A 24,625-nucleotide genomic window follows, 5' to 3' on the forward strand; every position below is an offset into this window, starting at 1 on the left:
TATAGAATAAGCTATTGATTACATACAATTACATTGACTCATGAAAATAAGAAAAATGGTCAGGTACTTCCAAATAGAAAGAGGTGTCCATGTGTATTCGTTTTGATTATAGTCAGCGATGTTCTGAATTATCTTTAGAGAAAGAAATTCCAAATTTGGCATTAAAATTATGCAAAATTATAAAGAAAAGAAGAAAGGGCAAGTTCTTACTAAAAGCGCAAAATGACTCACGTGCTTGTACAAAGTATGTCAATGTGATACCGTTGAATTCAGGAATGGTTATGCTTTTGAAATATTTAGATTCTGACTGGGTTGGTCTGGCTGCTTGACCACCACTACTACCACCATCACCATCACCATCAGGTTGAAAATTTTGCACCCAAAAATTTATTGTCGCGAACATTGTCACCATTTTCCGTTGCGGGATTTTTTTCCGTGTGAAAACAAATTAATTTGTAGCGCAAAGGACCGTGTCAAATTGTTCAAAAATTCGAATTGCAAATGATTTCTATATGTTAGGTCCCCCATATCAAGTGAAGATAATTTCAATATGGAGAGTTTATTTAGAGTAGACGGATAATTTAAATGTAACAAAAATGTAATAGAAATCACACGTCGGTACGTTCTCACATTGAAAGTAAATCTCGTCAAAGCTGGGCTTAACATTGGCTAAGGAAATGATGTATTTTGCACTTGCAAGTATTTGAAACGCGTCTCTAATGGTTCAGTTTCTGTTTCTGTCTATAAATTATCCCAGGCTTATATTTATACTTTGTCTGTATGATTCTAGAGTTGGGCCTGGCATATGATATTTGTACGGGATGAAGAGAATGCATACAATGAAAATCCGAACGGAAAATTAATTTTACTGGTTTTATTCTTCTCATCATATTTTGTTTAAACTGTAAAAATGAGAAAGAAAATTTTTTTTAGTGTAATTAATTTCTAATAGAGTAGAAATATATCCAGACAGAAACAGAGAAACAGAAACAGACAGAACAGACAGAGAAAGAAAAAAAAAATTTTTTAAACAAAAAAAAAAATTCATCAAAAACTTTTTTAACTTTTTCATTTTCATTTTTACTCTCTCTCTCTCTCCTCTTAACATTATTTGAATTTACTATTTATTTATATAAATATCAAGTAAAGAAGAACTTATTACTGCTGCTAGTACTACACTCTTAATAGAACACAACATAGTTATCCTGTTTGTAGTATTTATTATCATCATCCCCATCCCCCATTCCCAAAGAATTTTTAAATTATAAGAAAAATTTTCCAACTTAATAAAAACAGTAGTAATAGTCAATAAAAACATTCAAAACAATGTCGTCATCCCCATCTCCAGTATCATATGCTAATGTTGCTGCTAATGGATCTACTACCACTAGTACTACTAGTGCATCCAGTATCGCAGCTACTACCACTGCTGTTGCAGCACCAGCAGCTATTGTCCCAGAACCAGCTTCCAAAGATGTTATTGCCCCTGTTGAACCAGAATCATCCAAGTCAGATGTTTCAACAGAGAAAAAGCCAGTTGAAGAACCAGAAACTGTTAGTGCAACTTCTTCTTCTGCTCCAGTTGCAGAATCCACTTCTGTAAAGGAATCAGATTCAACTAATTCCACTAAGGAATCCAAAAAGGAAAAGAAAAATTTAGCTCCAGCTCCAGTTCCAACTAAATCTGCTTGGGGATCTCCATCCACTAGTAGTACTTCTACTTCTGTAGATGAACAGAAATGGCCAACTCCTGATAAAGCACCAGTTTTAGGTGAACAACAACCAAATGTTAAATCACAACAACAAAAATTCATTAAACCAATTACAAATAAATGGGTTCCATTAACTGCAAAAGTGATATTACCAAGTTCTAGATCTAATAGTAATCAAAAACAACAAAATAGAAATAGAAAAAAGAGTTCTGGTGGTAATAACAATAATAGTAATAGTCAAAAGGGTACTCCAAAGAAACAACAAAATAATAAGGATACCAGTGCTTCTCCATCTTCTTCTTCAAAGAAGGGTGAATCTATTAGTGGAAGTCAGTCACCAATTGTTTCTTCTGCAGCTGCTACTACTTCTGAAGTATCTGAAGTTGTTGAGTCTGCTAAACCAGAAACTACTCAACCAGAGCCAGAAAAACAACAAGAGCCAGCTCAAGAAGAAGCTACTGCTATTTCTAACACTAGTAGTACCACCGATGAAACTAACGAACAACAACAACAACAACCTCAACAAAACCAAAAGTTCAACAACCAAAAGAATTATAGACGTCATAATAATAACAATAATCAACAGCATCCAAATGGACATAACTACAATAACAACAATACCCAATATCAAAAGAGATACAACAACAATAACCAACAACAACAGCCACAACAACCACAATTCCAACCTAATCAAGTCCCACCATTCTTCCATCCACAACCATTTGTTCCAAACCAACAATATTACACCAACCGTCCATACAGGCCGCAACAACAACAACAACAACCAGGTGTTCAATATAGACAAACCAATAGAAACTATCATAACCGTAATAACAATAACAACAACAATGGATATCGTCATAATGGAGCAGGTATGCAACAACAACACATGCAACCAATACCAATGTATATGCATCAAGGTATTCCAATGTATCCAATCATGGCCCCTGCACCTATCCCACCCCCAATTTCACCTAAGCAAGATCCACAACATGCTTTAATTCAACAAATTGATTATTATTTTTCATTAGAGAATTTGATTAAGGATTTATATTTGAGAAAGAATATGGATGAAGAAGGATGGGTTAGTTTGGGGTTGATATTGGAGTTTAAGAGGGTGAAGATTATTCTTAATGGTTTGATTAATAGTTTGGAAGAAGGAGAAGAAAAAGATAGTGATGGGATTATTTTGGAAAGTATTGCCCAATGTGAGAATTTGGAAGTTAAGTATGATAATGATGAAGAGAAGAAGAAGATTGATGGGGTGAAATTGAGAGTTAAGGATAATTATCAACAATGGTTATTAGTGTAAGGATAGGATGTGTTTTCCTAATCTTGTATTAGAACTGATTCTGCATCTAATGAATGAAATGATACAGTATTAACAATTGACGCTTATATTTTATTTATTTATTTCAATGAAAATCCCACCATTCCTAATTATAGAAAAACAATGTGTATATCACATAACATGAAATAAGTATTGAACTCAAATCTCCTGGCGGTTACTTATCATATATAAAAAACAACAACAACAAGAAAAGGTGTAAATATTCCTTTTCCAAAATGATAAAAAATTATTAAAAAAATTAAAAAAAAAATTTCACTTGTATAATCCTATCCCCATGTCCCATATCCCATTCCCATTTATTATTATTAAAAATCCTTTATAAAAAAAAAATGTTAACATGTGTTGTTTCATCAAACGATATTCCTTTTATACACAATTAACTTATATATATTATATACTGTCTTACTCTGTTATGGTAAGAATGTTTTTTACTCTTCTCTGTATTTATAAAAAATTTTAATTTTAATTTTTTTTTTTTATTTATTTAAAATCCAATTTACCATATTTTGCAATCTCTTTCTCCTATTAGAATCTACTACAAATCAATTATTAATTAAATATATATAAAATCAAATCCTACTACTTAATAAGTAATAAACACAACCTTTAACCACACAAAACGGTTTAAACAAAAATAAGAATGAATATTAAAAACTCCTATAAAAAATTATTATACCTACCTACCTAAAATAACCGTACTTTACCTACCTAACTACCTAATTTACTACTGTTCTCTCTCTCTCTCTCTCACTCTCTCTCGCTCGCTGTCGCTCGCTCTCAAACATAATCAAAATTCCCAAAACTTCTTCTTGAAATCCCATTAATATCCCACATCAAAATCCCCGCATCTTGACATCCAATAATAATCTTTGAATTATTAGTATATTTAGGATCAACAAATTCAATCCCCAGTAATTCCATTTCTCCATGTATATGATTTGTACATTGTTGATAAGAATCATCACAATAATTATTATAAGTATATGAAGAATCTTGTGAAAGACTTGATGAAACAATCATGGGAGCTTGGAAATCAGTACTATTACCCCTAGGATAAGAATATGATGCCTGGGTTGTTGTTGTTGTTGGATATGCATAGCTAGGATTGGTGTGTATTCCTGTAATTGAAGGTCTGGCTGATGATGTGGGAGAGACATGATGTTCAGCTGTAGAACTACTACTACTGCTGGTTGCTGGATCCCATTGAGGATAGTTTAATTTTGGTGGTAATGAATAATCATTATCATTATTATGCGAAGTTGGTGAAAATTGTGGAGGTGGAGGTGGTGGAGGTATATATGCAAAATCTTTAAATAATTTAGGATTAATATTTGTTAAATAATCATAATCATAAACTATTGGTGCTGTGAATGAAATATTATTGGCATTATTCATAATATTATTATTATTATTTGGATATACATCAATTGGATATTTTTGTCTTGGTTTATTGATTTTATTTTTATTGTCTTGCTCTTGTAAGTCATCCTGATGATGATTATCACGATGATGACTATTGTCATCTTGATGTAATGAATATTGATCAAATCTTTCTCCTCTTGTTCTTGTATGAGGATTTTGAATCGAGGATTTAAAATCAGCAAATTGATCTAATCCAACCGGTACAACAATCACTTGATGATCATCAACATTATTATAATCCAAATTTCTTAAATCAATTAAATGAACTCTTCCAACATGTTCAGAAATGATTAATAAATCATTCATATCATTTTCTGGTGAAAATTTACAAACTCTAAATGCTCCGGATTGATGACCTTGTCTTGTTGATTTAATTTCAATTAATTTCTCGGATAAATTACGTAAATCATAAATTTGACATATCCCATCTTGGAAAACGGTTGAAAATAATATTCCATTGGGATGATAAGCAACACCAAATCCACTTTCATGACCAGATTTGATTGTTTTTATTATAGGTTTATTACCTGATTGATTGGGATCAATTAAAAAGATTGAAGAAGAATCACCGGTTGCCGTTAATATATTATTTGATTTTGGATTTTTAACCACATTATTTAAACAAGTATTAACTTCACAATTTATTTTATTTGTAACTTTAATATTTGAATTATTATTAATATCAAGACAATATAAATGAGTATCATTATTACAAACATATGATATAAATGAATTTGATGAATTAGGATAAATTGTAACATCATTATTAATCATTTCACCTAATTTAACCGTTTTGGAAATATTTAAATTTGGATTATAAAATGAAAATAACCCCTTAGCAATCCTCTTGGATGGAATACCATTATTATTAGTAGTACCAGTAGCTGTTAAATTATCTAAATTTAATGAAAATAATTTTGATGAAGAAGTTAATAACCCACCAGTAACCAATACATCTTTATAATGATTAAAACATCTGGGATAATAATTCAATTTAATATACTCTTTAGTATGTTGTTTATTTAAATCATAATAATAAATAGAATCATCTCTTGTATAATATAATAAATCATCATCATCATTAAATTTTAATAAATCTCTTAATTGCCAATGATTTACAGAAGGTTTAATATTAGAAACATATATTGGATTACTCATTAAATATTTAAATCCATGATAATAATTCTGAAAACATTTATTATATTGTTGTTGACTTACAATAAATCTCTTTTGAATATTCTTATTCTTCTTGGTTAATATCTTCTTCTTCTTCTTTAAAGTTACTAATTCACATGATGAATCAGTAAATGCATCAACTACATGTTTCACCTTATTAGGTTGATTAATATCTATTGTCATCTCTTCGAGTGTTTATTATATGGCACCTATAAGGGAATGTATGTATGGGATATGGTGTATGGGATATGGGGAGGTGGGATAGTTGATTTTATATAAATGTATAAGGGGGGAGTTGCTATTTTTGTCTTGTTCTGATTTGCTTTGGTTCTGACTGTCTGTTGTGTCTGTTGTATTATTATTATTATTTGATTTGGATCAGACTGTCAGATGATATGTAATGTATATCTTATGGTATATAGTAATATTGGGTTAATGTGTAAAAAAAGAAGGGGAGTTGTAAAGAAGTAAATCGATAAGGGAATGACTGAACTGTCGGTTGATTCAAAAGGGGAATACAATAAAGAGAGAGAGAAAAAATGTCTGACATACTTTTTTTATTTTTTAATTTAAGATTAAATCTATTTTTGTGTCTGGAATTTTGTACAGCACCCTAATTAAAAATCTATGGGGGATACATACACATTTTTTCGGTGTTACTACGGGGGAAAAGTAAATGATGGAACGACTGGGGGAGAGATGCCGTATTAGCAGAAAAAAAAGGGTTGATTTTTTTTAGAACGGGATAAAAAAGCTTAAATTTCAAAAGGAAATGACCCCAAAGTTCTTTTCAAAAATGATATGATCTCTCTCTCTCTCTCTTTCTCAGTTCGTATTATAGTACAAAATTAGAATGTCAAAAGTGATCACAATAAAGTCATATTATTACTTTCTCTAGCCTAGATGTTTAATTTTGTGTGTTGTTTTGTCATATAATTTTGTGTAGTACGGACTTATTAATTACGTCATACGATATATTTGTCTCTTCCAGTCAATTTATCATTGTACATAAATGATGATCTCATGTAAATAAAAAATTAGGCAAATATAAAAATAATAATTTTATACTACCGAATGACTTGTCTTTTTTTTGTTTTTTTTTCAAATGACTCTTACTCTTTACTACTACAGTCACCCCTCCTACTCATCACTTTTTAATTTGAAATTATACTAAACAATAAAAATGTCTAAGGAAACTAAAATGAAAATTATGGAAAGTCAGGAATAAATTAAATGGTTCCAGTTATTCCAGTCATATACCCACTTCTTCCATGCATAGTAGTCGATGATCTAATATTCTTAATTTCGCACAAAACTAATTTGTGTTAGAGATTTACACCTTAAAAAATGATCTTTATTTTTTTAGGCTGTATTGTGTCTCCCCAGAAAAATTGTCTTACAAAATATCTCTATGGAAGAATTTTTGGTCGAGGGGGGCATAAAAAACCAAACGTAATTGGTAGCACCGTGAACAGATACAAATCAATAAATCCATTAAATCCTATATACAGAGAGAAATACAATAAATAATACTTTACATAACCTATTCAGATGGTTCAGTAGGTCCCTTCTTATTAAGAGAAATATTAACAATATCATCCTTTTCAACTTCTTCTGGAGTAGGTTCTACTTTAGGGATAGTAATAATAACATTATCATTGACATGTTCAGCCACGATTTCATCAACTTTAACTGATTTATCAAATACATATTTACTATTAAATTTACTTTGGAAAGTTGATTCACTACCTTTTGATTCATCTTTTGTATTTAAATTTTGGTTAATTGAAATTAATAATGAATTTTCTGATTTATTAAAATCAATTTTAACTTGTTTATCATTAAGATTCTTATCTTTAATTGTAACAAGATATTTATCCTTTTCTTCCTTAGTGGTGAAATAATCATCCTTCATATTCCAATCATAATCAAATTCACGAGGTAATAATGGGAATAATCTTGATGGGGGTGTATACCAGGTGAGATATGATCTAATTGGTTGAACCAAAACTCGGGATGATGAACGTAATGTAGGATAAGATGATCTAATTAATGTTGGTAATGATCTTCCAGCAGTATATCTAAGCATTTTTGATTGAGATATTTATCTTGGCTAGTGTATTTTAAAGTTTTGGAAATGAAAAACAAAATGGGATGTATCTTGATATTTATATATTATTAATCAAATTCTAAGGGGGTGGAGGGGAGTTAAGGGGGTTATTCACGCCTTTACCCCAGAAATTTTAAAGTTGCGAAATTTTTGCATCACCTTATTTTTTTTTTTAATTTTCTAAATCATTCTAGAATTTTCTACTAGCCTCTTGTACTGTTTTATTGTTATTAATTCACTCCCCAATCCCCTCCTCATTCATATTATAATATTGGCTTAGAAGACCAGGAGGAGATCAATTTCCCGCTATTCATAATTTACGAATTGATTGTCATTGGTTACATTCTTCTCCGTTGTTTTTTCTTACTACAAGTAGTTAGTTACATTGTACACTTTAGGCCCAGAGATCTGGGACTACAAACTCTTACCTACTCTGTCTGAATTTATGGAAGTGTCCACCCTTGTCTCTCTCAATGAAGTGATAATTGATAAACAGTAAATTTTGAACATTAACTCTCATTATATCTGTCTCATTAAGAATTTCTGTGAGTCTGTGATAAACTCTCTTCTATAGTAAAAAAACATGGGGAATTCAATCTGTGTTATTTCAATCTGATTATTGAATTATAGAGATGTTGTTTTGGCAAATAAAATGTATTTGGATATGAAGGACATAGCGCTTATTATATAGAGATGTTCTCTAGTAGTTAATAACTAGCTCAATTGCAATTGGTGTGACAGGGTAAAACCAAGTCATCTTGAATGTATATGATTGTGTTTATTTAGAGGTGCATCAAATCTAATAATTACCCAATATATATTGATGATTAAGCTAATCGATTGGTTTTTCATAGCTGGAAGATATGCCAACTAGTAATAGTTAACGCTTTTGATATTGCCCAGAATACCATTGAAGAAGATGGATGGATGCATGGATGGATGGATGATGTCATTAAAGTTCTATTTTTAACCTTTTTTTTCTGGCATTTCTCTCTCTCTTTGTTTTTTTTCTTATTCTTCTGTTTTGAATGGATTTTTTTTTTTACAACCAATTTGTGTTTATTTGTGTTTGTACAAACAAACTCATACAGTTACTTATTTATTTATTTATTTATTTATCATCTATTCCAATCAAAGTGCATCCGTACAATCGATTATCAAATATCCCTACAGTTCCTACTCCAACTTCTAGTGGGGATACAATTATGAGTGGTGGATCTCAACTTGGTGGAATTAATATCAATAATTCAAAGAGAAGATCAGTAAGTTATGATACTCAAAGAATAAAACTTCCTTTTAGTATGAGTAATACTTCAAAACTGAGTGTTGGAAGCAATGAGGGTACAACATCTTATTTACAACCACTGGTAGGATCTCATAATAATAGTCAATTAAGAGTCTTTTCTGAGGGAGCTACTTACAACCATAATCCTTCATCATTAAATGATCTCAAGCATTATCAACAACAACAACAACAACAACAACAACAACAACAACAACAACAACAACAACAACAGCGAGATTTATTACATCCTCCTCATTCCCCTTTACTGCGACCACAATATCTTAATCAACATCAACAACCAAGACGTTTGTCCCATGTATCACAACCAGATGACTCTAAACAACAACGAAATGATCAAAATGGTACCCCAAATGATGAATTTTTTTCATTTTCACCAACTGAATTAGTGGTAAAGTCTAAAAGTCATGAACCACTAACAGCAAAGACTAGTCACGTTTCTAACTTCAGTTTCTCAGAACATGATGATCAAGACTTAGTTATTTCACCTATTAGAGCCGATCTCTTCCCATATGGGTCAGCTTCTAGAAGACAAGATCCATTAATAAGTCCTGTTCTTGAAACATCGGAAGGAGACTCCACCCTTCTATCTAACTCGGCGCCATCATCACCACCAAAATCGGCATCAACATCACATGGAGGAGTAGGTCTGATAATCGGAAGTTACAACTATATCAAAACATCAGATGAATTACATCGTCTCTCACACACGCTGTCAAATAATATGAAAGACTATGAAAAATCAAAATCTACAGACATGTTGACACCAAGAAGGAAACTGACCACTGAATCAGGAATTTTATATCGAGCAAAAAGTAATGATCCACCTTATGAACATCTTGAACCACCATCCATGGACCCACCACGCCAAATAGTAGCTCATCAAGAACCACAAGACCATTATAGGCAACAGTCTGATGCGTCAACAATGTCACAAGGTTCAAATAACTCAATCACGACCCCAAGTTCAGAGAAGGCAAGTAAGGATAAACGATTTGTGAGATATGCCATGAATACACAATCTCCATTAGTAAATGCATCCCATAAATGGAATATTGCCAATGTTATTAAATGGTTGGATAAAAATGGATTTAATAATTCTTGGAAGGAAACATTTAGAAGAAATGAAATATCAGGAAATAGGTTTTTAGAATTGGAAAATTTTGAAAAAGGTTCAATGATTTGGAAACAATTTGGGAAATTTTTGGTATTGGATGATGGAATAAATTCAATTGATCGATTTCTTGAATTATTGAGAAGAGAATCATCACAAGAATTGGATAGTTTTGGAGGTACTTTACCACAACAACAACAACAACTCAAACCGAGAAAAGACTCTAATGAATCACAAAGTTCCCCACTAAGTTGTCTGCTGGCTAACAAGAATGACTATAGAAAGTCGACACCAACCGGATATCCGAAGCATAAATCAACATCCTCAATAACATTGGTTCCCAGTGCAAATCCCCTGAAGGGTTTCAGCGTTGTTGGCACAGGTGTAGCCACAACAGGACAAGTAGGAACCATGACTCAAAGGCCGTATTCGTATATTGATACTCTGAAAAAGGATATGTTGCCATCTCCTTCACATCATCTGTTTTTTAGAAAGCATGCTAGATCAACTTCCCATGAAACTTCCAATGCCAATTCCAATTCATCACTTCCTTATACTTATTCAAATACCTACAACAAAAAGCCACCTATTTCAAAACCATCGTCAGTGGATTATTACGATAATCGACCACTCACAAAGAGTGGTAGCAGTGGCACTGTAAACTCAATATCGACTACTAAAAGTGAACCGAAGAAATCGGGGATTTTCAGTACGTTACGGAAATATGGAACCGATAAAGCCGCTGGAATAGTAAAACATGCATCACTGTCAGCATCAAAACAAGCAAAGAGAATGTCTCCATATGATACAAAATTCCCAACAATTGATGTTCTTCCACCATTAGATGCAAATCCGGATTTTCAAGAAATTCTGAAACAGAATAAGTCTAGACAATCATTTGATAGTTATAAATCATCAAGATCAGATCTGTTGACTCCATATGGACAAGAAGATGAATTGATTGAAAATGGTAGAGAGGGAGAAATTACAATCACTAGTGCTACTAATAGTACTACCACTTCTGGTGGTCCAAAGCGAAAATCGCCTGATCCATTGGAAATATTGGATGAAATTTACATTCCAAAAATGGATGACTATGAAACATCGAAACTCATTTTGGTAAGTAAGGACAATAAACTGTTCACACCGCTATCACTTACGCAATCTGATCTTGCCAATGGTGCAAATATCAAACTGGCCATCAAAAGGGCAATAGGTGTAATCAATATTGGGGCAATTACTTTTCATTTAACTGATTTCAACGCGAAGGAAGGAAGTGCATTACCTGATGATGTGATTGAAACATTAATGCAACTGGATAATTTACTCAAATTTGTGATTCATCAAGAATTGAAATCCCCGGGAGCTACTACTAGTTTGTCAACTACATCTTCAGATTCAAAATCGTTTGAATATGTACCTACTCCACAATATCTATTATCGTCGACTAGAGATACCAAGGTCGATTATTTGAATTTCAAAGATCAAATTGATGTCATGTCGAGTATTCATGAAGAACGAAAACCAACAAGATCCCGTGCATCATCAACATCAACACAAGGTCGTCAACAACCATCATTCCCGCTTCAACTCCCGGTCCCTGCTCGAAACGACAGAAAGTTGGCTGGCAATAATAATAGATTATCAGTGATGACGGCTACGCCTCAACAAAGAGTTCCTCTGTTACAAATTGATACTAGTCCTCATCCACGGGTGGAGAGAGAACCAGAACAGATATCACCACATGCTACTGCTGTTGATGGTTCACCCAGTTCATTCCGAGTAATTCGTCATAGCAATAGAGAAATCGATTTCGATAAGAGACGGAAATCACCTTTTGAACAACATCCTCCCAAACAGATCCCTAATATTTATTCATCATCTGTCGTAATGGCTGATAGCAAACTGAAATCTCCGATATCTGCGACGACACTCCTGCTGCCTCTGAAAGATGATCTTAGAACATTAGTGAATACACATCCTACTCCAAAACAACAACAACCTCATAAGCAAATAGCAAAAGGTAAAGGTACAAATTCAACTCCGTTTGTGAATAAGAGTGATCCAATCTTAAACAGAACAAGTTCGGTTGATTCAGGTAGTGATAAGTCTATAATTGCAAAACGGGCAGCACCACCTCCACCGGGTGATAGGAAGACTCAGATCCAGAAGCAAGATTCTATACTTCGTCGTTGTCGTTCAGGGCTGACCAATAGTTTTGCATCTACACATACCAGTAAAAGTAACGGATCGGATAATAGTTCAATTCAAAACAGTTTTTCTAAGAGTCATGATGATAGTGATGATGAAGATGATGGTGATTTCTTTGTGAAGTCGATGAAGAAGCCCGGATCGCTGACGCCGGAGAAAGACCGCAAGCATCCTAATAAGCATAATCAAAATGTGTCATCACCTGAAGATGAATTTTTTGTCAAGTCAATGAAGAAGCCGGTGGTACAACAACCCAACAATGAGAAAAATAATAATAATGGTGATGGTGATGATGATGACTTCTTTGTAAAGCCAATTAAAATCCAGAGGGATATTACCAATAGCAAACCTTCACATGACAACAAGAACACAGGACATGTTCATGGTCAGAAAAACATGCGGGTTAGACCCCCAGTTGAAGAAGTCTATAGCAATTTAGAGAAATATTTCCCCCATACAAATCTTGACAAGCCAATCATAGATGATTCTCCAATATCCCCAGTTGTCGACATGTCACCACAACCACCACCACCGCCTACTAAACAACCAGAAGATGATGCTGCCGTGAGAACAGCGTCAACTTCTCCAGAATCTACCTTTTTGACAGTCGGGAGAAAACCGACAATATCACGGACATTTTCCAATGCCAACAAATCACCCACAGTTGAAACACCAGAAGAATCGGCCGGTGATGTGGTTTTGAAAGGTGAATCCACTGGTCAGGACTTAACTACTCGTCGTAGGAGAATGAAGACAATTAGAGGTGTTGCTAATGAAGCTCGTCGAAAAGTTATGCAACGAAAACAAGTTTCACCTCCAAATACATTTGCCAATTTATCTCGTGAAAATAGTATTAAATTGGGTTTAGGACGGTCAAATACCAAAATGTGGGGACAGAAAGTTATTGAAGTTACTTCAAAAGAAATTGAACGAGGATTTGTGAGTAAGTTACGTAACAAGAATGGACAATTTCAAGAGTTTGCTTGGATTAAGGGTGAGTTAATTGGACGAGGGTCGTTTGGTGATGTATATTTGGGTTTAAATGTTACTACTGGAGAAATGTTGGCCGTTAAGCAGGTAGTTTATAATAAGAGGTTTAATTCTAGTGGGATTGAAGCGTTACATAAAGAAGTTGAGACGATGAAAGATTTGGATCATATAAATATCGTGCAATATTTGGGATATGAACAAAAGAATAATGTTTATAGTTTATTTTTGGAATATGTTGCCGGTGGATCAATTGCATCATGTTTGAAATCATATGGGAAGTTTGAAGAATCATTGGTAAGATTCATAACAAAACAAGTATTACTTGGTTTGGAGTATTTGCATAGTAATAATATCATTCATCGTGATTTGAAAGCTGATAATCTTTTATTGGAAGTTGATGGGACTTGTAAAATATCGGATTTTGGTATTTCCAAGAGGTCAAATGATATTTATGCCAATAATGCCAATATGTCGATGCAAGGGACTATTTTTTGGATGGCACCAGAGGTTATAGATAGTATGGTTGAAGGATATAGTGCCAAGATTGATATTTGGTCACTTGGATGTGTAGTACTTGAAATGTTTGCTGGTAAGAGACCTTGGTCAAATGAGGCTGCAATTAGTGTTATTTATAAAACAGGTAAAGAGAAATTAGCTCCACCTATCCCCAAGGATATTGTTCATTTGATTTCAAAAGACGCGATGAATTTTATCAATTTATGTTTTACAATCGATCCAAGGGAACGTCCTACTGCCCTGGAATTATTAAATGATCCATTTGTTAATTCAGCAGATTATGATTTTAATTTTGACACGACTAAATTGGCAGAAGAGATTAGATTTAATAGTAAACGAAACTTTCAACGATAATAACGTTATATGTATTTATATTAATGTACATTTTTTTAGAATCACTATTTCTATTTACAAGATATTCTATTATCCTATGTAATTTACTTTAATTTCAATTCACTAATGGTCAAAACTGTTTGGAAATGTTCATTTTCATAAGTTTTCTTTCTTCTACATCTTTGCTTCTTCTTGACTGTAAGATATAATGGTTCTCTGGTAACTTCTGTTATCTTAGCTCTCAATTTGAATAATTCTTGTGGAATTCCTGATTTTTCAGTATAAGTATAAGTTGGAGAACCTAAAGTAGTAACATCATTTAAATCCAACTCATCGCCAAAATCGGCACCCTTTAATTTATATGGTAAATATACTTTATCACCTTTAGTTACAAGGTATGGTAAGTTATGCAATCTGAAAATGGCGTATAAATCTTTGGAACCATTTGAAGAAAGTTTTAATGCTGACAAGTCTGGTTTGGATTGTATGGTGTTGATTGGGGTTGAAGTAGCTGATGATGCTGACGCCGTGTACATACGGCTTGTATTAAGTAATGCCGATGGTTTAGTTAACCTCACTATAGATGAACGAAACATGTTTGACGTTCTTATATATTTATATGATGCTTAGTTTATTAAGCAAATAAGTACCCAATGTCTTTTGTTCAATTGAATTTAATTGAAAATTTTTTTTAAACGCTAAGGTCATGTGACTTAAATTGGTTTGGGTTATATGCAGGATATTGTTGTCCATCAAAAATTTTTTTTTTTTTTACAACCAACCAACCAAAATAGAAATTCCTTTTTTACAACCACCAGGTACACCAAGACTTCCCACCTTTTAACCCCCTCTACTTTAAGTACACTTTTCAATACTTATACACAACTTATCATTGGAATTATAGAAAGACTGTGTTTTCTTTTTACATTTCCTTTTTGAAAAGAAAGAAAAATCTCCCCCCCCCTTCCTCAAGCATTTAATTCATTAATTTTGCATTCTAATTTTGGAAATTGAATCTTAACAACTTGAACCAATAAAGAAAATTTGATATTTAGGAAAAGCAAAAAGATATCCATTTCATTCTTTGGAAACGTTTTATTAAATTGCATTGATCGAAAACCTAACAACCACAAGTATTGGGAGTAAACCTTGATCTACAAAAAAGTTGTATGTCCAATTAAAGCATCCATTTCCATTTTTTACAACAGCATTTTTATTTTGTATTATAAATTATATTAGTGTTCCTTTATTTTTATATTATTTATCATTTCCTCCATTGCATTTATACCACAACAATAGTTCATTATGTCAGGCTCATTCTGGAAATTTAGTAATGGTTTCACATCACTTTCGAATATATCCACCCTTTTAGAAAACCATGCTATCAACCAAGAACTGGGAGATACTTCTTCAGGAAGTCAATCTTCTACTTCTTCATATGATGTCTTGTTGAAATTATTGGATGAAAATGACTTATTACAAGAATTATTATCAAATAACCCGATGTTATTGGAGTTTTTACGTGAAGAGAATGTATTGAGTATGTTAGTAGATTTAGTTATTAATGAAGGAGAAGAATTACTTGAGAAAGATAAAGAAGAAACCTCAAAAGAAACCCCTCATGGATCTGATGAATCTGACAAGAAGGAAACCACCCATGATGATTCGGACGAAGTTGAAAAAGACAAGAAAGAGTTAGATGATGACGATGATGATTACGAAGATGAAAAGGAAGAAGAAGACGAAGAGGAAGAAGAGGAAGAAGAAAGTCCCGAAGATCGAGCTAATAGAAGAGCAACTATCGCAGCCGAAATATTGAGTGCGGATGTCTGGTCATTAACTGATACAGTTATGGAATCAATCGATAATTTGAATAAATTATGGTCAATACTAAATGCCAAAGAACCTTTATCTATTAGTTTATCAACATTCTTCATGAAAATAATGGAGCATTTATTAGATATGAAATGTGACGAAATGATTAGTTATTTAGTTGATAATCAATCTAATTTGGTTGAGAAATTCATGAATCATTTATCAAATCCTCCTTTGATGGATTTTTTATTGAAATTAATTTCAACTGACAAACCCGATAGTTCTACTGGTATAATACATTATTTACAGAATCAAGATTTGATAACTCATTTAATCAATGCGTTAGATGTTGATGAAAAGACCAAGGACCTTGTGCATAAGTCAAAAAATGAAAACGAAAAGGAAGAACAAGAAGAAGAAGGCGAAGAAGAGGATTATGACATGTTATTGGTTCGACAAAGTTCTGCTGCTGATTTCTTGAAAGCCCTTATTACAATTTCTGCCAATTCCACAACTGATAATTCTACCATTGGTCCTAATGAATTAACTAGAGAATTAGTTTCATTACCTCAAATGACTCGTTTATGTGATATCATGTTAAAGGGGGGTTATGCATTAGCTAACGGTGTTGGTATAATAATAGAAATTATCCGTAAGAATAATTCCGATTATGATATATTACCAGTGCTATATGTAACGTTGGAAAGTCATCCTCCAACCGGTAGAGATCCAATATATTTAGGACATTTATTACGAGTATTTGGTGAAAGGATAAATGAATTCAATAAAATCTTAATTAAAGAAGATCTTGATTCAAAATTAAGAACTCCATTTGGAGAAATTGAACCATTAGGATTTGAAAGATTTAAAATTTGTGAATTAATTGCTGAATTATTGCATTGTTCAAATATGGCACTTTTGAATGATAATCGAGGTTTTGATATTGTTAAAGAACGTGATGAGTTGAGATTAAGAATGAAAGAATATGATCCAATAAGTTTTAAATATAATGAAATCATGGTCTTACCTGATGATGAAAATAAAAAGGATAAGTCAACCACCAAATCAGAAGATAATTTTAATGATACAATTGAGGAATTTAATAATGATCAAGATGATTCTATCAGACCTGATGAAACAACTATAGAAGATGAAGATGCTCCTCATGCTAATTCAAATTTAACTGAAGAGCAAATTAGATCAAATCCAGTTGTTGGAGATTTCTTAAAGATTGCATTATTTGATACTCAAATCATTTCAAATATCCTAACTATGTTTTTCCGATTTCCCTGGAATAATTTCTTGCATAATGTTGTATTTGATATTGTACAACAAGTATTAAATGGATCAATGGATATTGGATTTAATAAATATTTAGCAATTGATTTATTTGATTCTGGAGATATTACCAATAAAATCATTGAAGGACAAAAATTATGTACTGATTATGAATTGAGCCATAATGGATTAAGATTAGGATTTATGGGACATTTAACTTTGATTGCCGAAGAAGTTGTTAAGTTTATTCAATTATATCCTGCCAATTCATTAAGTGAATTGATTGATGTAAAAGTTGATCAAGAAGTTTGGGAAGATTATGTAAGTAATGTATTGTATGATACTCGAGAAAAATACAATGCTATATTAGGAGGTAATGATGAACCTCTGGAGGATGAAGATGAAGATGAAAGTAATACATTTGATGAAGGATTGGGGGAATTGATTGGTGAACTTAAAATAGACAATTTTAACTCGTCGGCCAATACCGGCGATTTTGAAAACCTTTTTGCAGGACAGGACGAAGATGATGATGAGGACGAAGAAGAAGAACGGGAAGTGCAACTACAAAACACTACTGCTACCACCACCACCGGTTCCAAGAAGAAATATTTATTAGACAGCGATGAATCTGGTTCAGATGATGATGACCATTTCTCAAACTATATGTCTCAGCAATTATCCAGTCCAACAGCAGCAACAACTAGTTCTCATCATCATGCTTTGAGTGGAAGTGGAAATGCTGGTAAAGTTGTTCATGGGGAAAATGATGGCGATGATGACGATGAATTAGAAACTTCAAGTGATGATGATGATATAATTATAGAGGATGTTACAAATACACGAGAACACATCGGTAATCCTGTTTCTCATTTAGAGTTTGAAGCTAATGATGATGATGATGAATATATTGATCCAAATGATGATGGATTGTCATATAAGAAATCACATCCGTTGTATGATTCAACTGGATCTTTAATAAATTCTGGTCCTGTGAGACTTCATCGTGATGATCTCAAAGGTGGTCATGATGAAGAAGATGATGATGATGATTTATCTAGTGAAGATTCAGACTCTGGAGGGGAAAGAGATATGGAAGAGGAAGAAGAGGACGAACTTTTAGCATTTGATGAAGAGGCAGGAAGCAAAAGGGTTAAATTAACTAGAGCTGCAAGTAAAGGTTAAATTTAACATGTGTGTGTGATTCATTTAATACGACTTCTTTATGATGACATGTAAATTACAATACAATTTCCTTTTATAATATTTCTATGCATATATTACAATCTTTTTTATAAAATAAAATAAATACGAAAACATTCTTAGAGATAGAGAAACCAGGCTATTGCAAACGTCTATTATTGAAAATGTAAAGTTATATAACTAACTCAATAAACTGATTCTCCATCATTTGTTCGTCTTCTATCTAGATCCGAGACGATTGATTTCCTTCCTTCTCGTGCTAAGGGGGGGACTTCTGCAATTGAAGAATCCACTTCATCGATAGATTCATTATCAATAAGATCACCATTTGAAGGATGATGGATATGAATTGGTAAATCTTCATCACTGCCGTTGTTGTTATTATCAGCCATTGTTGGAACTCCGCCTATTAACCCTTTCCGCATGGCCAACCCAGAAGATCTTTCAATTGTCCCTTCATCATCATAAAATTCATCTCTAATCGGGTGCATTAACACGGTATTTTTGGAAGTGATTGTTATTATAGTATTTGTCGGAACACAAATCCAATCGCCTCTTTCAAAAGTCAATGGTTCACTAGCAACAAATATAACATCTTGTGATCGATTTAACCTTTCCATTTTGAATAAACCCGGTTGATATTCAAAGAATTTTGACCCGGTACTAAAATGTAATGAAGCTGCTTCATCGGTTCTAGAAGTAATATAACGACTTACCACTATTGATTCACCATCTGTGACTGCAAAATTTAATAACGAAGGTTCTTGAGTGATTTCACATTGCCAATTTTTAATTAATTCAATTGTGGTTAAAAGGGCTTGTTTTAATATTGAATGGGAGATTTGTAAATTTAAATCATTTGGATTATATCCCATTTTATATAACGTATCTAAAAACAAGGCAAAACAACATTCTGAATCAGTTGAACCTTGAATATAGATGAAAAATTCATCTTCAATATGATTAATCAATTTCTTTTTAATTAAATTAAAACTTGATATACCACCATTATGCATAAACATTATTTTACCAAATGAAAATGGATGACAATTACTTTCAGATAAAACCCCTTGAGTTGAAGCTCTAACATGTCCAAAAACAAGATGTGATTGAGTACATTGTGATAAGTTATTTAAATTAACATTATTCCAAGCAGGTGTTATTGCTTTGAATATACAAGGTAAGTTTTTATCAGTATAATATCCAACACCAAATCCATCTCCATTTATAGGATTTCTCATATCTAATCTTAATCGAGAATCAAATGATTGATTAATTATTGAATGAGCTGGTTTTGTTAAAAGATCGGAAAGAACCATTGGGTCCTTTCCTTTATAGATCATAAATCGACACATATTCTAATTAGTTTCAGGGTATAAGGGGGGTAGGGATTAATTACAAGAGTAAAGTAAAGATTAGATCTTGATATTTGAATAAATATCGGTGTGACTTGATGGTTGGCACTAGTCACGTGAAATATGTAAATTCTTTTGATTATGTAATCAGGATTAAAAAAATTATGAATATAATTCTTTCTTTTAACAGTGTCATTCAAGACAGGGAGAAAGGAAGTGAAATTAGAAGAAGAAGAAGAAGTCAAAAGATAAGAAGGTAAGGGAGTCATTCAAACGGAAAACAAGAGAGAATAAGAACGGTAGTTAATGGCCGGGATAAATGGATTTCCTTGTTTCCGATATTTGTACAATTTAATGATTTGTTTCAACGGTGATATATCTCCGTTGCTTTAAAGTGGCTTCTGAAAAAAAAAAACATGAAGGAATCATTTTTTCAGTTACACTAATGGTAGAGAGGCAAATTGTACGTAATATTACAGGACAGAGACATTTTTTTTTTAGATGCCACCGTGACTCCCGGGATTATTAACAAACTGTTAACAAACCAATTCTCCAAAAAATAAAATATTTTTTAAACTAAATGATTAATCATCCAATTCTTTTATTTTCCGAGGAAGAAAGTTTAAAAGAGAGTCATCTTCATACTTACTTACCCTCAAATACATAGGTAAATCTCTCCGACATTTCTCTATCTCTCTTTGGTTCCTCAACTATAAATATTTGATAAAATTTCTTTACTTTCCTTTTTTCTTATAAAAACTTTTATCTCTTTTTCTTTTATACTTTATACTTTATACTATAACAATTATATTAACAACAGCTAAAGATGTCACTCTTTAAAACATTACAAAGTCAACCAGCTACTATTTCTATATTTCATAATGCTAAATTACCATTATCTAATAAATTATATAATTTATTAAGATTAGCTTATAATAAACAAATTCAATTACCTGAACAACCACAATTTGAAATTGATGTAATGAAAGATAAAATGCCAACATATGATCAATATTTAATATTTGTAAATCAATGTCTTAAAGATAATCATTCAAAAACCAGTTTACATAAATGTTATCCATTTTTATCTGATCGAAGAAAACATTATTATGAATCTCTGGGACATTCAGTTACAATTAAAGGAATTGATTTCCATGATAAGATTTTTACTCCAGAAGAATATGAAATGATTCATGATACATTTAATAGTATACAAGAATTAGGTGATACTCAAAGAGATGTCTTACCTTCAGAAGTATTTAAAGCTCCATTAGTAATTGATTGGGATCAAAATTTAATTGCTACTGATGAAGTGGCATTAAGAAAATTATTAGAAAAATATTTACCAAGTCATTCACATGAACAACATCAACAATATCCTCAACAACATCAACATGCTACTACACCTGCTTAGACCTGTCCATAAAGGCGCCGGAAATAATCACTCCGTGGAAAAATTTAGTTAACCGTTTACAGTTTTTTTGTGATTCATTAAATGGAACGTATTTTAATTACCGAAATCATCAGTTGACTCAAGTCAAGCATTTGGCTCCGAGAAAATTTTAAGTTTTGTGTAATTATGTTAGATTGTTTAGATTTTGTGTTCACTTTTAAGAAACAATAGGTGGTTCTTGATTTTTCATTGGTTGTGATTAGATGAGAGAGAATGAATGAGAAGAAGGTAAAGCAGTTTCTCGGGTAAGAGATGATGATGATGATGATGATGATAGTTTTTAACGATCCATATTACTATTATATATTTGCATGAATTTTTTTACATATAATTTTCAGTTCTTAAGTTAAGGGTTCCAGTAACCTTTGTTTTATTTAGTTATTTATTTAGTATTTTCATTTAAGTTTTATATTTTAGATTGTACTTAACCCTGTAGCTAATTTCTCAAGATTGATCCGATTTGATCAATTGATTTTAAAGGATGACAAAAATATGCATTCATGTTTTAATTGATTGCTCGACAACCCCCTTTTCAGATAAAAAAGCACTTTGTTTTTTCAATTATACATTCCCCTGTAACGTTTTTGGAAGTTCACCCGAGGTTTTTCCTAAGCCAACATCAAATTCTTGATTTTGTTTTTACAAAATTCAGCAAGGCAGTATATCTACTTGTAGTACAGCAACCCATTTCTCTACCAAGTTCCTTCGACCTGTTATCCATGTGTATGTCAATCTTGAGATGCGTATGTCAGGCAATTCTCGTATCTCACATCCATACAATGTCAATGCCAATAACGCAGTTCCAGGGTCCATTGATAACAGCTATAACACCAACAAAGATCTATTTATCTTTCATTTAAGATTGCAAAGATGCTATTCTTTCCGAAGAAGGCGTTTGTAATCATAATCCTATTTATATTGGATAGTCCATGGACTTCATCCAAATTCCAAATCTTGTCCGACAAATAGGTCCAATCCCATATCTTCAAATGTCGATCCAGTGCGCTACCAATCCTATTTATATATGAAGAAATTAGTGTGCATAAAGATTTCCTCGGACTAGTGTAGGTTTACGAAAACCTTAAAGGATGTTTAAATCAGGGATTCAAACCTTGTTTGAAGAAATGTCGTTTTACCCCAGTTTTTACAATTCTTATTCCGGTTACAAATCATTTTGACCCTGCGGTTGAAGAAATCAGTTTACATGACCAAAGATGCAAAACGAGGCTTATATGTCTTAGTGGGAATGAATGGATGTGAGTTGGTTTTTGTTTTCTTTGGAAGAGATGCAAATGTGGTCTGATATAATCTTGTAGGGTATTTCGCTTATCTATATTTACTAAGCCGATTTATTCTATTGGATAAAACTTTATTTTCATGATCTGTAGGTTTTCGAGTCATTCAAAGATTTTCTGGGGTAATTTAATTAATTTTTTGTAATAAATGAATCCCGGGGTAAAGAAGAAATAATAAAACAGGTGACTTGAATAATTTTAGATCATAATTTTTCAATAATTAATTAATTTACGATAACTGATAGAATATATTTACATTTCGGAAGTAACTTCTCCATCTAGACGAGAGAGGAGAATCAGTAATAAATTTGAAATTTTTAAATCATATAAATGAAAAGTCAGGAGATAATAAATATGAGGAATGGAAATTAAAATCTGAACTAATACACGGGCTGAATTCTTAAATAAGCTAAATTGGTTAGCGTTTTGAGATGTGGCTATTACAAGCAAGTAAGTAGTTTCGGTAAATCAGGTACGAAATAGATGACGCTTTAAAACATGAGAGCTCCTCTAGAGTCAGCTGTGGTCTTGTAATTGTTTATGGCTAGTGTCAAATGCCATTGTATTCAGTGACCATACGTAAATAAATTATTCCGAAAGGTCATACTTTAGATCAAATTTTGCACAAGATAAGCGTAGCCCATTTAATTATTTGATAGAACGCCCAGTACCTTACCAAACTATCCCTTGAATAAATTTGGGAATCGGCATTCTTCCTCTTTATTTTATATTTGCTGTATTATTTGACTAAGAGGATCTCTCTGCGAAAAATTTGGTTGCAAAACAGTTGGTCATATTATAGAAACCCTCAGCCGAAGACTACACACATTAAACAAAACTTTACTAAACTGCCTACTCTTTTGATTATGAGGAGAACTGCTATTGTGTTACTACATGATTTAATTCTAGGGACTTCTGAAACGAATAAGGTGATATTTCCCAAAAGATACCGGGAATCAGTTTTTAGGATTCTCAGATATGTTTCGGAAACTGACAATGATTTACTCGCAACGGAGCAAGCTCGGAAGGTATTGAAGACGATCATTACGGAGGCAGCCATGGAGCTTTATAGAGAACAGTCTTTATAACTCCCAAGTTAAACTGTATATTCTTGATCAAGGGTAAGGTAAAGAAACTAAATTTACCGATGCATACCCATATATATTCCTATTCATTGTGACAAACAGGTAAAACTCTCTTTGTAGGATGTAAGTTAAGTTTAGTATTTCTGAGAAAAGTGCGGCTTTGCAAATGGTTGCAAAATTTTTATCCTCATAGAAATACAAATATATAAATAATATCTATAACTGAATGAAATCTAAACAATGTGTAAGCACAGAAGGTACCCTTGAGCCGAGTGCAGGGCGACACGCCATTTGGCTAAGTGGAAGAAATGCATTTACCCAGTGGATCTCAAAAGACCGACATTTAACCACCAGTTTTATTTACCTCAACTTTATCAACTTTAATATCTGGTTCTCGAGGATGTTACTCACCACCTACAAACTTCAAGAGACATGAATGATTATCTTGTTTACATTGGCATCATTTGCAAATATAGTAGGTGGGGCGGGAGTACTTTCTAAAGCTTTGGTGGTGAGAAGCAAGTCGTTCAGCTAACATCAGATTTGTATATTATTTTAGATGCACTTGGTTTGGATTAATTTGGGGTGTCTACATTATTTTCATTATCTAAACCTACTTTTGTAGCAGTTGCTTGAGAACCTTAACTTGAATATCACCAATAACCACAAAAAAATCTTAATTATCATACTCGGAATTGAACATGAGATCCCAAAATGGCAAAAAAAATCGACAAAATTTGCGGTGAAAGTTTGAATCAACTACGCCAAATTGAAGCAAAGTGAAGAAAAAAGTTTTAACGAATTGGGCGGGCAAGGCGTGGCACGTGAATATCACTTTTTGGATAAACTTTAATGATCAAAATAAACATCCATTAGGATGCTTGTCAGTGTATCATACATTGG

The 24,625-nt window shown here is 32.5% G+C and overlaps 8 protein-coding genes across 8 annotated transcripts; 4 read left to right on the forward strand and 4 right to left on the reverse strand. All coding sequences in view use genetic code 12, as the record gives it.

The window, feature by feature from the left end:
• Positions 1–1,326: 1,326 nt before the first annotated feature.
• J8A68_006057 (uncharacterized protein) lies at positions 1,327–3,024 on the forward strand (the record flags this gene model as incomplete). Its single annotated transcript, XM_049410189.1, has 1 exon — positions 1,327–3,024. The coding sequence occupies one exon, from the start codon at positions 1,327–1,329 to the stop codon at positions 3,022–3,024; it is 1,698 nt and encodes a 565-aa protein (XP_049260665.1).
• Positions 3,025–3,840: 816 nt separating this feature from the next.
• Positions 3,841–5,844, reverse strand: J8A68_006058 (uncharacterized protein; the record flags this gene model as incomplete). The annotated part of the gene is made up of 1 exon (XM_049410190.1): positions 3,841–5,844. One exon carries the CDS (start codon positions 5,842–5,844, stop codon positions 3,841–3,843), a length of 2,004 nt encoding a protein of 667 aa, XP_049260666.1.
• A 1,360-nt stretch (positions 5,845–7,204) lies between these two features.
• On the reverse strand, positions 7,205–7,750 carry J8A68_006059 (Hsp20/alpha crystallin family protein; the record flags this gene model as incomplete). Its single annotated transcript, XM_049410191.1, has 1 exon — positions 7,205–7,750. The coding sequence occupies one exon, from the start codon at positions 7,748–7,750 to the stop codon at positions 7,205–7,207; it is 546 nt and encodes a 181-aa protein (XP_049260667.1).
• A 1,226-nt stretch (positions 7,751–8,976) lies between these two features.
• Positions 8,977–14,259, forward strand: BCK1 (mitogen-activated protein kinase kinase kinase; the record flags this gene model as incomplete). The annotated part of the gene is made up of 1 exon (XM_049410193.1): positions 8,977–14,259. One exon carries the CDS (start codon positions 8,977–8,979, stop codon positions 14,257–14,259), a length of 5,283 nt encoding a protein of 1,760 aa, XP_049260668.1.
• An 83-nt stretch (positions 14,260–14,342) lies between these two features.
• Positions 14,343–14,834, reverse strand: J8A68_006061 (mitochondrial 54S ribosomal protein bL21m; the record flags this gene model as incomplete). The annotated part of the gene is made up of 1 exon (XM_049410194.1): positions 14,343–14,834. The coding sequence occupies one exon, from the start codon at positions 14,832–14,834 to the stop codon at positions 14,343–14,345; it is 492 nt and encodes a 163-aa protein (XP_049260669.1).
• Positions 14,835–15,543: 709 nt separating this feature from the next.
• On the forward strand, positions 15,544–18,516 carry J8A68_006062 (uncharacterized protein; the record flags this gene model as incomplete). The annotated part of the gene is made up of 1 exon (XM_049410195.1): positions 15,544–18,516. The coding sequence occupies one exon, from the start codon at positions 15,544–15,546 to the stop codon at positions 18,514–18,516; it is 2,973 nt and encodes a 990-aa protein (XP_049260670.1).
• A 203-nt stretch (positions 18,517–18,719) lies between these two features.
• Positions 18,720–19,889, reverse strand: DUG3 (glutamine amidotransferase subunit; the record flags this gene model as incomplete). Its single annotated transcript, XM_049410196.1, has 1 exon — positions 18,720–19,889. The coding sequence occupies one exon, from the start codon at positions 19,887–19,889 to the stop codon at positions 18,720–18,722; it is 1,170 nt and encodes a 389-aa protein (XP_049260671.1).
• Positions 19,890–20,715: 826 nt separating this feature from the next.
• J8A68_006064 (uncharacterized protein) lies at positions 20,716–21,303 on the forward strand (the record flags this gene model as incomplete). Its single annotated transcript, XM_049410197.1, has 1 exon — positions 20,716–21,303. The coding sequence occupies one exon, from the start codon at positions 20,716–20,718 to the stop codon at positions 21,301–21,303; it is 588 nt and encodes a 195-aa protein (XP_049260672.1).
• Positions 21,304–24,625: the final 3,322 nt, after the last annotated feature.

Source organism: Hemisphaericaspora subhashii (assembly GCF_019202705.1).
Source record: "Hemisphaericaspora subhashii strain CBS 10753 chromosome Unknown scaffold116, whole genome shotgun sequence".
Lineage (NCBI taxonomy): Eukaryota > Fungi > Ascomycota > Pichiomycetes > Serinales > Debaryomycetaceae > Hemisphaericaspora > Hemisphaericaspora subhashii.